We start from the raw sequence: 12,546 nt of genomic DNA on the forward strand, positions 1-12,546 counted from the left end.
GGTCTAAGAGCTTTGATCTGTTTTGTTCTTCACAACCCTGTGTGCAAGGTCCTTCTCTGCATTTCATAAAATCTGAGGCTCAGAGAGATGATGTCCGAAGAAAGAAAAGAGCTGAAAATTATAGTCGAGAGGTCCCTTGATACTTGTGGAGGGTGCCTACTAAAAGACGTTTTCAAATCCCCATATTTGAGAATGCAACCAACAGCTTGTAAAGTCCCCAGCAATGTGCAATTGTGAAACAAAACTGAAACATTAGTGATCATGGAATAAGTCTTGACACAGAAGGATCACCTCTTCATGAGACCTTTTCTCTTCACCTTCATGCCTGTCAGCAGCTCTGGCAGGTGAGACTGTTTTCCAGAAAGAAACAAAGTTTTGTTCACTCTACCAGGTGCCTGGGTGTGTGGACAGAGCAGAGGACCCCAGAGCTTCTCCCTGGTGACTCCCTATGCCCCTACTCCTGGAGCCTGGGGGAGTTGGTTCTAGAATTCCTCAGAAGAGCCATTCTCCACGTGTAACGAAGGAGCTTCTTAGCTCAGGAGCTAAGTCTGGAGCAAAGAGCATCAAACCAGCCATGAGTGGCCTGAGGAGTGACTAGCCTATTTCTGGAATAGGTGGTCTTCACACAGAATAATAGATCAGCCTTTAGGATCCAACCCTATCTAAGATAGCACAGAGAAATAAACCCATGATTATATGGTCAATTAATGTTTGATAAAAGAGACAAGAATATGCAATGGGAAAAATTCTCCTCAACAAATGGTGTAGGGAAAACTGGAAGGCTACATGAAAAAAAAAATTGCCATTTTCTGACACCATATACAAAAATAAACTCAAAATAGATTAAGGACCTAAATGTGAGACCTGAAACCATGAAAATCCTAGAAGAGAACACAGGCAGTAATGTCTCTGACATTGACTGTAGCAACAGTTTTCTAGATATATCTTCTGAGGCAAGGGAAACAAAAGCAAAAATAAACTATTGGGACTAAAAATAAAAAGCTTTTTCACAACAAAGAAACCATCAACAAAACAAAAAGACAACCTACTGAATAGGAGAAGATATTTGCAAATGACCTATCCAATAAAAGGTTAATATCCAGAATATATAAATGATACAGTTCAACACCAAAAAACCCCAAATAATCCAATTTAAAAATGGGCAGAAGACATGAACAGATATTTCTATAAAGAAGGCATACAGTTGGCCAACAGACACATGCAAATGCTCAACATCACTCATCATCAGGAAAATGCAAATCAAAACCACAATGAGGTATCACCTTATACCTGTCAAGATAGCTAAAATATGGGGCGTCTGGGTGGCTCAGTTGGTTAAGTATCAGACTTCAGCTCAGGTCATGATCTCACTGCTCGTGGGTTTGAGCACCACATCGGGCCCTGTGATGACAGCTCAGAGCCTGGAGCTTGCTTCAGATTCTGTGTCTCCCTCTCTCTCTGCCCCTCTCCTGCTCACACTCTGTCTCTTTCTCTCGAAGGGGCGCCTGGGTGGCTCAGTCGGTTAAGTGGCCGACTCCGGCTCAGGTCATGATCTCGCGGTCTGTGAGTTCCAGCCCCGCGTCGGGCTCTGTGCTGACAGCTCAGAGCCTGGAGCCTATTTCGGATTCTGTGTCTCCCTCTCTCTGACCCTCCCCGGTTCATGCTCTGTGTCTCTCTGTCTCAAAAATAAATAAACGTTAAAAAAAATAAAATAAATAAATAAATAAACGTTAAAAAACAAAGGATGGCTAAAATAAAAAAACACAAGAAACAACAAGTGTTGGTGAGGAAGTAGACAAAAAGGAACCCTCATGCAGTGTTGGTGGGAATGCAAACTGGTGCAGCCACTGTAGAAAACAATATGGAGTTTTCTTAAAAAACTAAAAATAGAATTACCATATGATCCAGTAATTCCATTACTAGGAATTTACCTAAAAAATATGAAACACTAATTTGAAAAGATATATGCACACCTATGTTTATTGCAACATTATTTGCAATAGCCAAATTATGGGAGCACCCAAGTGTCCATCAACAGATGAATGGATAAAGAAGAAGTGGTATGGGGCGCCTGGGTGGCTCAGTGGGTTAAGCGTCCAACTTCGGCTCAGGTAATGATCTCACGGGTGGTGAGTTCAAGCCCCATGTTGGGCTCTGTGCTGACAGCTCAGAGCCTGGAGCCTGCTTTGGATTCTGTGTCTCTCCCTCCCTCTACTTTCCCCTGCTTGCACTCTGTCTCTCTCTATATATCTCAAAAATAAATAAACATTAAAAAATTAAAAAAAAAAGACGTGGCATATATACCCAATGGAATATTACTCAGCCATAAAAACGAATGAAATCTTGCCATTTGCAACAACATAGATCGAGCTAGAGAGTTTATTTTTTTTTCTATTTTTTTAATTTTTTTTTAATGTTTATTTATTTTTGAGACAGAGACAGAGCATGAACAGGGGAGGGTCAGAGAGAGAAGGAGGCACAGAATCTGAAACAGGCTCCAGGCTCCAAGCTGTCAGCACAGAGCCCGACGCGGGGCTCGAACTCATGGACTGTGAGATCATGACCTGAGCCGAAGTCGGCCGCTCAGCCGACTGAGCCACCCAGGCGCCCCGAGCTAGAGAGTTTAATGCTAAGTGAAATAAGTCAGAGAAGAACAAATACCATATGAATTTCACTCATATGTGGAATTTAAGAGTCAAAAGAACAAACTAAAAAAGAGAGAAACCTCAAAAACAGATTCTTGGCTATAGAGAACAAACTGAGGTTTACCAGAAGAGAGGTAGATGGGGGGATGGGTGAAATAGGTGAAGGGGATTAAGAGTACACTTATCTTGATGAGCACTGAGTAATGCATAGAATTGTTGAATCACTGTATTGTACACCTGAAACTATTATAACACTGTATGTTAACCATACTAGAATTAAAATAATTTTAAAAAATACAGAGGAGAGATGACTAAAGTGACCTAGAGTGGAATGAAGGAGAATATGACATAGTAATATGGGGAGTACAATATAAAATTGGCGCTGTGTACATGATTTTATGTATACACACACTTACCTCAGAGGATGAGTAAACATTTCATGGTTCAGCCACATGCATGAGTAGGAACCAGCATGGTGTCCTTTCCCACTGAAGTGTTTTATTTTCTTCTTATATTTCTCAGGCCCAGAACATTCTCCCCATTGGGACTTAAGAGTTCAGGAATAACTGTTTTTTTTTTTTTTTAATGTTTATTTATTTATTTTGAGGAAGAGAATGTAGCATGTGCATGCGAGGTGGGGAGAGGTAGAGAAAGAGGGAGAGAATCCCAAACAGTCTCCACACTCAGCACGGAGCCCTATGCGGGGGCTCAATTCCACAACCATGGGATTAGGACCTGAGCCAAAATCAAGAGTCGGATGCTCAACCGATTGAGCCAGGCACCCCTGTTTTTGTGTTAATCTACAAGATGACTTTTCTCATCTTCTACCATCCTGGTTCTGATTTCTGGCCTTTCTGTTTTCAAAGGCTCTAAGAATATTCCTTTTCTTACTTTCATCCCATTCCTATGTTAGGTGCAGTAAACTTTTCTTGTAGTTTTGCTTAATGTCACCCCTGCTCAGCTCCAATCTCAGATAATTTGGTACCACTCTCTTTATCCTACCTTTTCTTTTCTTTTCTTTTCTTTCTTTCTTTCTTTCTTTCTTTCTTTCTTTCTTTCTTTCTCTTTCAACTACAAGATCAGGAAGATAACATTGATTCAATACTATTATATAATCTACATACCTTATTCGGATATCATCAGTGGTAATATTAGAGTTCTTTGTAGCAGAAGGAAAACCGAGTTCTTGTCTGGGGTTCAGTTCCTGATTACATGTTGCATTTGATGGTCTTGGGTCTTATCTCCTAGGTCTGCTCAAATCTGATTCAGTTCCTCAGTCTTTCTTTGTCATTGTTGATCTTGGCATGTTTTTCTCTTCTTCTTCTCTCTCTCTTTGTTTCCTATGTCTCCCTCTGAAGAATATTGGCTAGTTATATGTACAGCATCCATCAATTTAGGTTTATGTGATGTCTCCTCATGGTCAGATTCAGGTAATAAATTTTTGGCAGGAATACAATTAAAGTGATGTTATTTCCTTCTCGGTGCATCATATCAAGTGACACATGATGGTATTTTGTCCCATTACTAGTGATGTTAACTGGAATCATTTGGTTACGTTGGTGAACATGAATTTTTTTTCACTGCAAATGTACTACTTTCTGTTTGTAATAATTTAATACATTTTAGGGAGATACTTTGAGACTTTGTAAGTACCCTCTTTTCCACCACATTACTAGTTTTGGCATCAGTGACATTTATTTATTTTAAATCACCTTTTTTTGAAAAAGTTTATTTATTTTGGGAGAGTGAGAGAGAGAGAGGAGAGAGTGAATCCCAAGCGGGGCTTAGTCTCAGGAACTATGAGATCATGACCTGAGCCAAAACCGAGAGTTGGACGCTTAACCAACTGAGGCACTCAGGCGCCCCTATTTTAAATCATCTTTATTATGAAATGTAACCCACATAAAAATGAATAAAATATAAATGTGCAAAGGTATGAATTATACATAGTATACCTGTTAATGCTCCTGGTAATAAAGTTAGAACATTTCCAATCACCACCCTTGCCTCTTAAAGAATTAAAACCCCTTAAAAAAAAAAAAAAGAATTAAAACCTCTTTAGCTCCTCTAAAATTAACCACTAGTTCTGACTTTTATTGTTAATCATATAGTTTCTTTATTATTATTATTATTATTATTATTATTATTTATGACTTAGGTGTGTATCTTTAAATACCGAAATTTAGTTTTGTCTCATTCAAAAACTTTTTAAATTGTAGTACAATGCATATAACATAAACTTTACCAATTTAAACATGTTTAAGTGTACAGTGCAGTAGCATTAAGTACATTCACATTCTGCAACCATCACTACCATCCATCTCCAGAACTTTTTCATCTTCCCAAACCACAACTCTGTACCCCTTAAACAATAACTTCCCTTTTCCTCCCTCCCCCCCCATTCTCCTTTATGTCTCTATGAATTTGCCTATTCTATGTACATAATATAAATGGAATCATACAATATTTGTCCATTTGTGTCTGGCTTATTTTATTTAGCATAATGTTTTCAAGTTCCATCCATGTTGTAGCATGTTGATACCACTCTTAATTCTTTAAAAATTTTTTTTTTTCAACGTTTATTTATTTTTGGGACAGAGAGAGACAGAGCATGAACGGGCAAGGGGCAGAGAGAGAGGGAGACACAGAATCGGAAACAGGCTCCAGGCTCTGAACCATCAGCCCAGAGCCCGACGCGGGGCTCGAACTCACGGACCGCGAGATCGTGACCTGGCTGAAGTCGGACACTTAACCGACTGCGCCACCCAGGCGCCCCATGATATCACTCTTAATTCTTAATTCTCATCCTGTAGTACTGGATTCCAGGAAGTTATGGATTGGAAAGAAAGCTGAGAGGGAGGAAAGCCAGGAACTCTGGAGTCACGGAATGAGAATTTTAAGGAGGAGGGAATCAGGAACACCATCATATACTATAAAAGTCAAAGCTAATGAGGTGATTTGACAGGAAATTTTCAGAATTGGTTATTAACAAAGATTTTTAGAGTAACTGCTTTGTGCCTGGAATTGTGGTAGGCACCAGGTTTATGGAGGTTGGAGCCAGATTGCAAAGGATTATAGAGTTACTGGTGTGTGTGGAGAAAATGGAATTTGGAGGGGAAGGAAACAGAAAGTCCAAGAGCTTGATAGGAGAGTAAAATGGAGGAAAGATGCTACCAGGATATGGAGATTTGAGTACTGCTAGAAAAAGAGGAATAAACCAAAGGGAGGATGGTAGTCTCCATCAATATTCACATGGGCAAAGATTCCGTCCAACACCCACCTCCTCCATACCATAACGTTTCGTTTCTGTTTCCAGGTAAGCGGCCAAGTGGCTCCTGGTGGAGTTGAACCCCAGCCTTTTTTTTTTTTTTTTTTTTCTGAGTTCAACTGTTTAGGTTAGATGTTTGAAAAGGTGGGAGGGAGAAAACTGCAGCTAATACTACTGTCACAATTATGCTTGGTATTGTGTGTTTGAGGAAGACTCAAGCTGATAAGGCCTATTGCTGATTGGCTGGCTAGAAAATGCCACTAGATGTAATGGGCAGTGTGCTCTGCTAATGTGCTTCCGGGGGTTTCATGGATACTTGGGTGTGGCAAAATTGGGGCTCTGGAGAGATTAGAAAAGTGGGTTACAATGAACGAGGATGAGAAACAAAATATACAGGGATTTATACAGGGGCACCTGGCTGGCTCTGTTGGTAGAGCATGTGACTCTTGATCTTGAGGTTATGAGTTCGAGCCCCATGTTGGGTAGAGAGATTACTTAACAGTAAAATATTTTTTAAAAATGTGATATATGCATACGGTGGACTATTATTCAGCCTTAATAAGGAAGGAAATTCTGACACAAGCTTCTAAGATTACAACATGGATGAATCTCAAGGACGTTATGCTAAATGAACTAAGCCAGACACAAAAGGACAAATATCGTATGGTTCCATTTATATGAGGTACCTACAGTTGTTAAATTCATGGGGACAGAAAGTAGCATGGTGGTTGCCTGGGGCTGGAGGGAAGGAGGAATGGGGAGTAAGTGCTTAATGGGTACAGAGTTTTAGTTTGGGGAGATGAAAAAATTCTGGAGATGGATGGTGGTAATGGTTGCATAACCATGAATGCTCTTATTTCCATTGCACTGTACACTTAAAAATGGTTAAAACAATAAATGTTATGTTATATGTATTTTAACATTACAATAAAAAAACTGAGTAGGAGTAATGTGGCAAAATGTTAACAATGTGTGAATCTAGGTGAAAGGGTTTATGAAAGAGATCATTATACTATTTTTTAATTATACTATTTTTGCAACTTTTCTGTTGCTCTGAAATTTTTTTCAAAATAAAAAGTTGACTTAAAATTAACAGGAGGAAGTTCTGTAGAGATAAGATACAGACCAGTGGGATTGCTTCCACTACAGGCGTTGCAGGTACCAGGTCTATCAGCCTATTGTTAGGAAGATAATATAGTATCATAGGCAATTTTTGAGTACCTTAAGCAATTTGCTTTCACATTTTAATTATATCATCACCTCTTTGTTGACTTAACTTCTACATAAGGATGTGGAGTTGACAACTTTTCAATTTCTCCTCTGTTTTCTTCATATTATTTTAATTTATTCTTATGAATTTCTAGAACACTAGGGATTGTGTTTAAATTCTGACCCTCTCCCTTGCTAGCTCTAACACATTACACAAATTATCTCATCTCTAAACCTTAGTGCCCTCATCTGTAACCCTCAGAGAGTTATGAGGCTTTTAGGTGAGGTAATGAATGTAAAACAGACCACAATGCCTTCCATATAGTGAAAATATGATACATGTTATTAATTATATCATTGGTATATGACTGGACATGATTGTATAGGTCCAGGTACAACAGAAGGCATCTTAGGGGTTGAAATCAATTATATATAAATATAAGTCAGAATGTAATACTTGAGTATTGCTGCTTAAAAGGGATATGTAATAATTTTTCATCAAATTCAGTACTTGTCGTATCATCAGTAAGGTTCTCTGCCACTGAACTCCCAAACTGAGTTTCCAGACGAAAATAATGAAGCAAATTTAAAGGTTGGTAAATAGTGTCTGTGTGGTAGATTTAAGCCACCTGGGGTTCTTTTGCTTAGAGAAGTCTGTGAGAAGACCTCAGAAAAAGACTAACAAATTAGATTTATAACACTTCTATTTATTGTTTCATTGGTTGAAATATATTATGGAATTATTGGACCAGGTGAAATGATTCCAGCCATACAAAAATTTATCCAGGTTTTAAAATGAATTGTCAATTAAAGACAATATGAGAGGAAATGGCTTTAAGCTCTAGAACAAAGGATTTAGGTTAGATGATTGGAATAAAAATTTCTGACAATGAGGTTTATTAAATTTTAAAGTGGGTTAACAAAGTCTGTTAGGATTTTCTTGTCTTTAGAGGTAGATTAGATTTCTCTCTACTGAGGTGGCTTAGCTAAAGATGTACATGCAGGTGGGTAGCGGTGCTGATGTCCTTTGCAGCCTAGGAGTCAACAAAGGCCTTTTGCTCATCTAACCACAATCAGTCAGTCTCAGTGGGTAACCATCCTGCCTGCATTTTCTAATCTTTCTGGGTAATGTAATGATTAATTTAATTGTTATACTGCCTAACAAGGAATTCACTGTTTTTCTTCACAGTTTTATTTGGTAATGGGAATGGCTCAGTCTTATTTACTTATTTAGTTTTAGTCATGTTTATTGAGGTTCAATTTACCCTTTTTGGTGTAGAGTTTTGTGAGTTTTAACAAACACATGCAATTTGCTTTTCAAATAATCAAGAAGGCCTATTTATTTATGTCTTACTTGGGGAGGGGAAATGCAATAGCAGGACAGAAAAGAGCAAAAGTATAGTGACTTTTGGGGTATTTTTATGGGAATTGAGATCAAGATTTGTCCACAATAGGAACTGGTTGTTTGAGCCCTCACAAATGGAGCAGATGAATTTACTTTGTCTACCTAGTGTTTTTAATATCGACCTGCCCTGGTGCTTTCAGGATTAAATTTATTTGGTCACTGGTCTTCTGCAGCATTAGGAGTGGAGGAAAGGAGGAATCAATTATAAATGATTTCAAGATTAAGAAGTGGGATGTGTCTCTGTGTGTTCTATTCTATTTTTGTTCCACTATTAAAACATTCCAGGGACCCTAATTGTATTCTAGTTACAGCAACAACAGATTCTAGGTTTTTCAGGACAGTTTAATTTCAAAGGTTCTGTCCTTTTGTTTCCATAAGTAGCATATATTCACATGATATGCTTTGATTTTTGTTTTAAAAAATGTGATCACTGTAATTTATAAAAGCAGGGAGAAGACTGGTTTATAGGAAGCTCCACTTTCTCTTAGTTTATATAAGGTACTAAATTGGACATTTAGAATATTGGAAAATCATGATTGGGCTATACCTAAGTCATTCTGAACCTGGGGTAGAGACAGAAAACTACCTCCTACTGAATGCTAGCTATGTATGTGCTTGGCGGTGTGCTAGGTACTTTCCCCACTGACAGCTGCTCTAGCTAGAATTCCATTCTAGATCCAACCACCACTTAAATAAAACAAAGCATATATTCCTTATGGTGTCTAGTTCATTAAAACAAGTCCCAGCTGCCACACCTTCTATAAGACCCTGGCACCATAATTAGGATAATAGACTCTCAAGGCTTGGGAGGGATTTTTGAGGTCATGTAGTTAAAGGGGCGGCAGCTGTTCTCTTCTCCACGGAGTCTTGAGAATCACCCTGCTTAATTCAATGGGAAGTGCAAAAAAAGGTCTGGGGCTATAGTCTCCTTAGGTTTCAATCTCATAAAAGAGAGGGCAATGATAAGCGAATGTGAAGCTTGACCTACGTTCCAGACTGCAGAGGGCAATGGGAAAAAATATGCTTTATTGGGGACCTCAGACAATGTAAAGGAAAAAAAAAAACCCAAACCAAACCTAAACTGTCAGAGGCATAATGTGAGGCCCTCGAATTCAGTTAGAGGCCCACAAAAGGGATTCTAAGTGACACAGGTAAAACCCCAAGCATCCTGTCTGTCTTCAGTTTCACCAGCTCTGAAGTACTAGCCATCCTGGATCCTCGTCTTTGCCCTTTTATTAGAAATTGGGGAACCCTCTGCTTTTCTACGGAAGAAGGTAAGAGAAGGGGCCTCAAAGTGCATGAACGATAGAAAAGAAGTCTGTTCTCTTATATCTGAGTAGTGGTACACACAATTGTCCTGGAGGCAGGGGAATATATTTCACGCCCTCTCAAGGTCCCTTCGGTTCAAGGATACTGTCATTCTCTGGCTGTACTAGGGGGAGGGCCTGCAACGTCCATGCTACCATGGAAACACGCCGCGGTGTTCCTTTTTCTTACGTGGGGCGGGGCACTCTGCCTCAACCTCGAATCATCCACAGGGCTTCTTGAGTGGCGGGCAGCAGCAGCGAATGGGCGAGCCGGTACTGCGTGACGCGACGGGAAAAGGGGGAGTTCGCGGCCGGTGGCGGCGGTGGCTACAGCGGCGACCTGGGGATCGAGCTGGAGGGAGCTGGGAGCGTGCAGAGACCTCTAGCTCGAGCGCGAGTGATCTCCCGCTGGGATGCCTGGTACCGTTTGCAGAAAGTGGGGGCGCAGTGAGCTCTGAAGGCTTGGGTTTCGGGTCTGAAGGGATGGCTGACCGGAGGGGGCGGGGTGGCAAGCATGGCGGCGGTGACGGGGAAAGGGTTGGAGGGCCCTGAGGAGGGGGTGGGGAAGCAGTAGCTAAGAAGGCTAGGTGGTCTTGAGTAAACGTGAAGGGCTGTGAGTGTTCTGGCGAACAGAGATTACAAAGCAGCCTTTTGGGGGGCGGTAGAGGCGCCAGAAAGACGTAGGGAGAGTTGTGGGGGATGGAAAAAGAGGCGGGGAGAGAAGAGGTTAGGAAGGAGGGGAAAGGGTGTCTACGGGAAGGTGATGGAAAAGAAGAGGAGGAGAAGGATTGGCAGACTGATAGTAAATAACGAGGAAATAAGGCCTTGGGAGGTTTGATAGGAAAGTGTTTGCAGCGATTATAAATATAATCTAAGTGGAGTCCTAGACTGGTCCCTTTTCCTAGTTCTTGCACCTCCGCCCCATTATTTAAGCTCAGACTGCGAGAGGAAAGCTAGTAGGTTACACACAACTGATCTTTTGTTATTCCATACCAGGGGAGCAGATGGACCCTACTGGAAGTCAGTTGGATTCAGATTTCTCTCAGCAAGACACTCCTTGCCTGATAATTGAAGATTCTCAGCCTGAAAGCCAGGTTCTAGAAGATGATTCTGGTTCTCGCTTTAGTCTGCTATCTCGACACCTTCCTAATCTACAGACACACAAAGAGAACCCTGTGTTGGTGAGTGATAATCTTGTTTGGAAAGGATTGAGGAAAAATTATTTTTTTTATCTAATCAAGAACAATTAGCAAATCTAAGTACTTAGGAGATCTCTATCTTTTGGATAAAATTGGTTGGAAAAACGAAATCAACACATTCACAAAAGTATGCCTTATTTTGGATTATTTCATATGTAGTAGGGATATTATGTATGTATGTTTTTTAGGATGTTGTGTCCAATCCTGAACAAACAGCTGGAGAAGAACAAGGAGATAGTAATAGTGGGTTCAATGAGCATCTGAAAGAAAACAAAGCTGCAGGTGAGATGTTTAAAGCTAATAGTCCCTTTTGCAAGAGTGCTCTTGTTGTAACTGGGTGGATCTAAACATTATGTGGTTGTGGTGAATGCGTATAAGGCACTCAGAAAGTTTTTTTTTTTTTTAAGCTTATTTATTTATTTTGAGAGACAGAGAGACCCAGAGGGGAAGGGGCAGAGAGGGAGAAGGAGAGGGGGACAGAGGATCCAAAGCCAGCTCTGTGCTGACAGTAGAGAGCCTGATGCAGGGCTTGAACTCACAACTTGAGCTGAAGTTGGATGCTTAACCGATTGAGCTATCCAGGTGCCCCAGAAAGTTGATTTTTTAATGTAGATGATTAGATTGATATTGTCTACATTTCTGAATTTGTATTAAAGTTTGGTATTAAAGTTCGGTAGTAAATGCCTTTTGTACTAATGTCCACTCTTTTTTTTCAGACCCTATGGATTCTTCTCATTTGGACACAGGTGGTACCATCAGTCAGGTCATTGAACAGTTACCTCAGCCAAACAGGACAACCAGGTATACTAGTGTTGGAAGGAATTTATTTAAATTTATTAATGGGTCGTTTCTTTTATCTGTACCTATTGCCTCATCCCAACGATAAAGGGATTAATCTTATTTTTGTGAATTAGGTAGTGGGAGTTGAGGATCATATTCACTGGTACATTAGTACTGATAGCCAGAACCTCTTTTGTGAAGGTAATAACATTTTTTACACTTGTATTATTCAAATTGTGATTTGTATTGTACACGTAAAATAAATAATCATTCTTCATTCTTAGCATAGATATGACTTAATGGAAAAAATAATCAAAAAAATTTTAGGCATGTTATCAAAACTATTAGGCATGCTTTCCATCTACCAGCTAAATTACCAGTTTTAGACCCAGGATGTTTATTAATTCATACCCTAACCAGTATTCAATTTTTACTTTGTCTTATGGGTAGTTTTACATTGTCCGTTTTTTGAGTTTATCCTCTGTTAGGATAGGATCCTCTGTCAGGATTGGATGTTTGATACATATTCCCATTTAATTTCATCCTTAGAGCAGCTGTACAGTGAAGACATTATATTCTTTCCATTACATAGAGGGGGAAACTGATGGGTGAAGATGTTAGATAACTTGTTCTAGAATATATTGCTTATAAGTGGCAACTGAGCTCTGAGTCCTCCTGACTCCAGTGCCTTCTCTTTCTTTTTTACTATTCAGTGCTTCTTAGTCTTCTGCCT

At 39.8% G+C, this 12,546-nt stretch overlaps 1 protein-coding gene across 8 annotated transcripts in view; it reads left to right on the forward strand.

Annotated features, from left to right (window-relative positions):
- TP53BP1 (tumor protein p53 binding protein 1) overlaps positions 1 to 12,546 on the forward strand; it is a 93,329-nt gene that overhangs the window by 14,203 nt on the left and 66,580 nt on the right. For 5 of the 8 annotated variants that reach the window (XR_007152744.1, XM_047861204.1, XM_047861201.1 and 2 more), the window contains exons 2-5: positions 10,066 to 10,254; positions 10,831 to 11,015; positions 11,222 to 11,315; positions 11,750 to 11,834. Coding sequence is in view for 6 of the 8 variants with exons in the window: in XM_047861204.1 (XP_047717160.1) it covers positions 10,248 to 10,254; positions 10,831 to 11,015; positions 11,222 to 11,315; positions 11,750 to 11,834 (371 nt within the window). In the remaining 2 variants the exon portion in view is untranslated. Of the gene's footprint in view, positions 1 to 10,065; positions 10,255 to 10,290; positions 10,308 to 10,830; positions 11,016 to 11,221; positions 11,316 to 11,749; positions 11,835 to 11,947; positions 12,015 to 12,546 lie in introns of those variants that run through there. The other 3 variants (XM_047861197.1, XM_047861198.1, XM_047861202.1) reach the window with 3 other exon arrangements.

The sequence above is a fragment of the Prionailurus viverrinus genome, chromosome B3, assembly GCF_022837055.1.
Source record: "Prionailurus viverrinus isolate Anna chromosome B3, UM_Priviv_1.0, whole genome shotgun sequence".
NCBI lineage: Eukaryota > Metazoa > Chordata > Mammalia > Carnivora > Felidae > Prionailurus > Prionailurus viverrinus.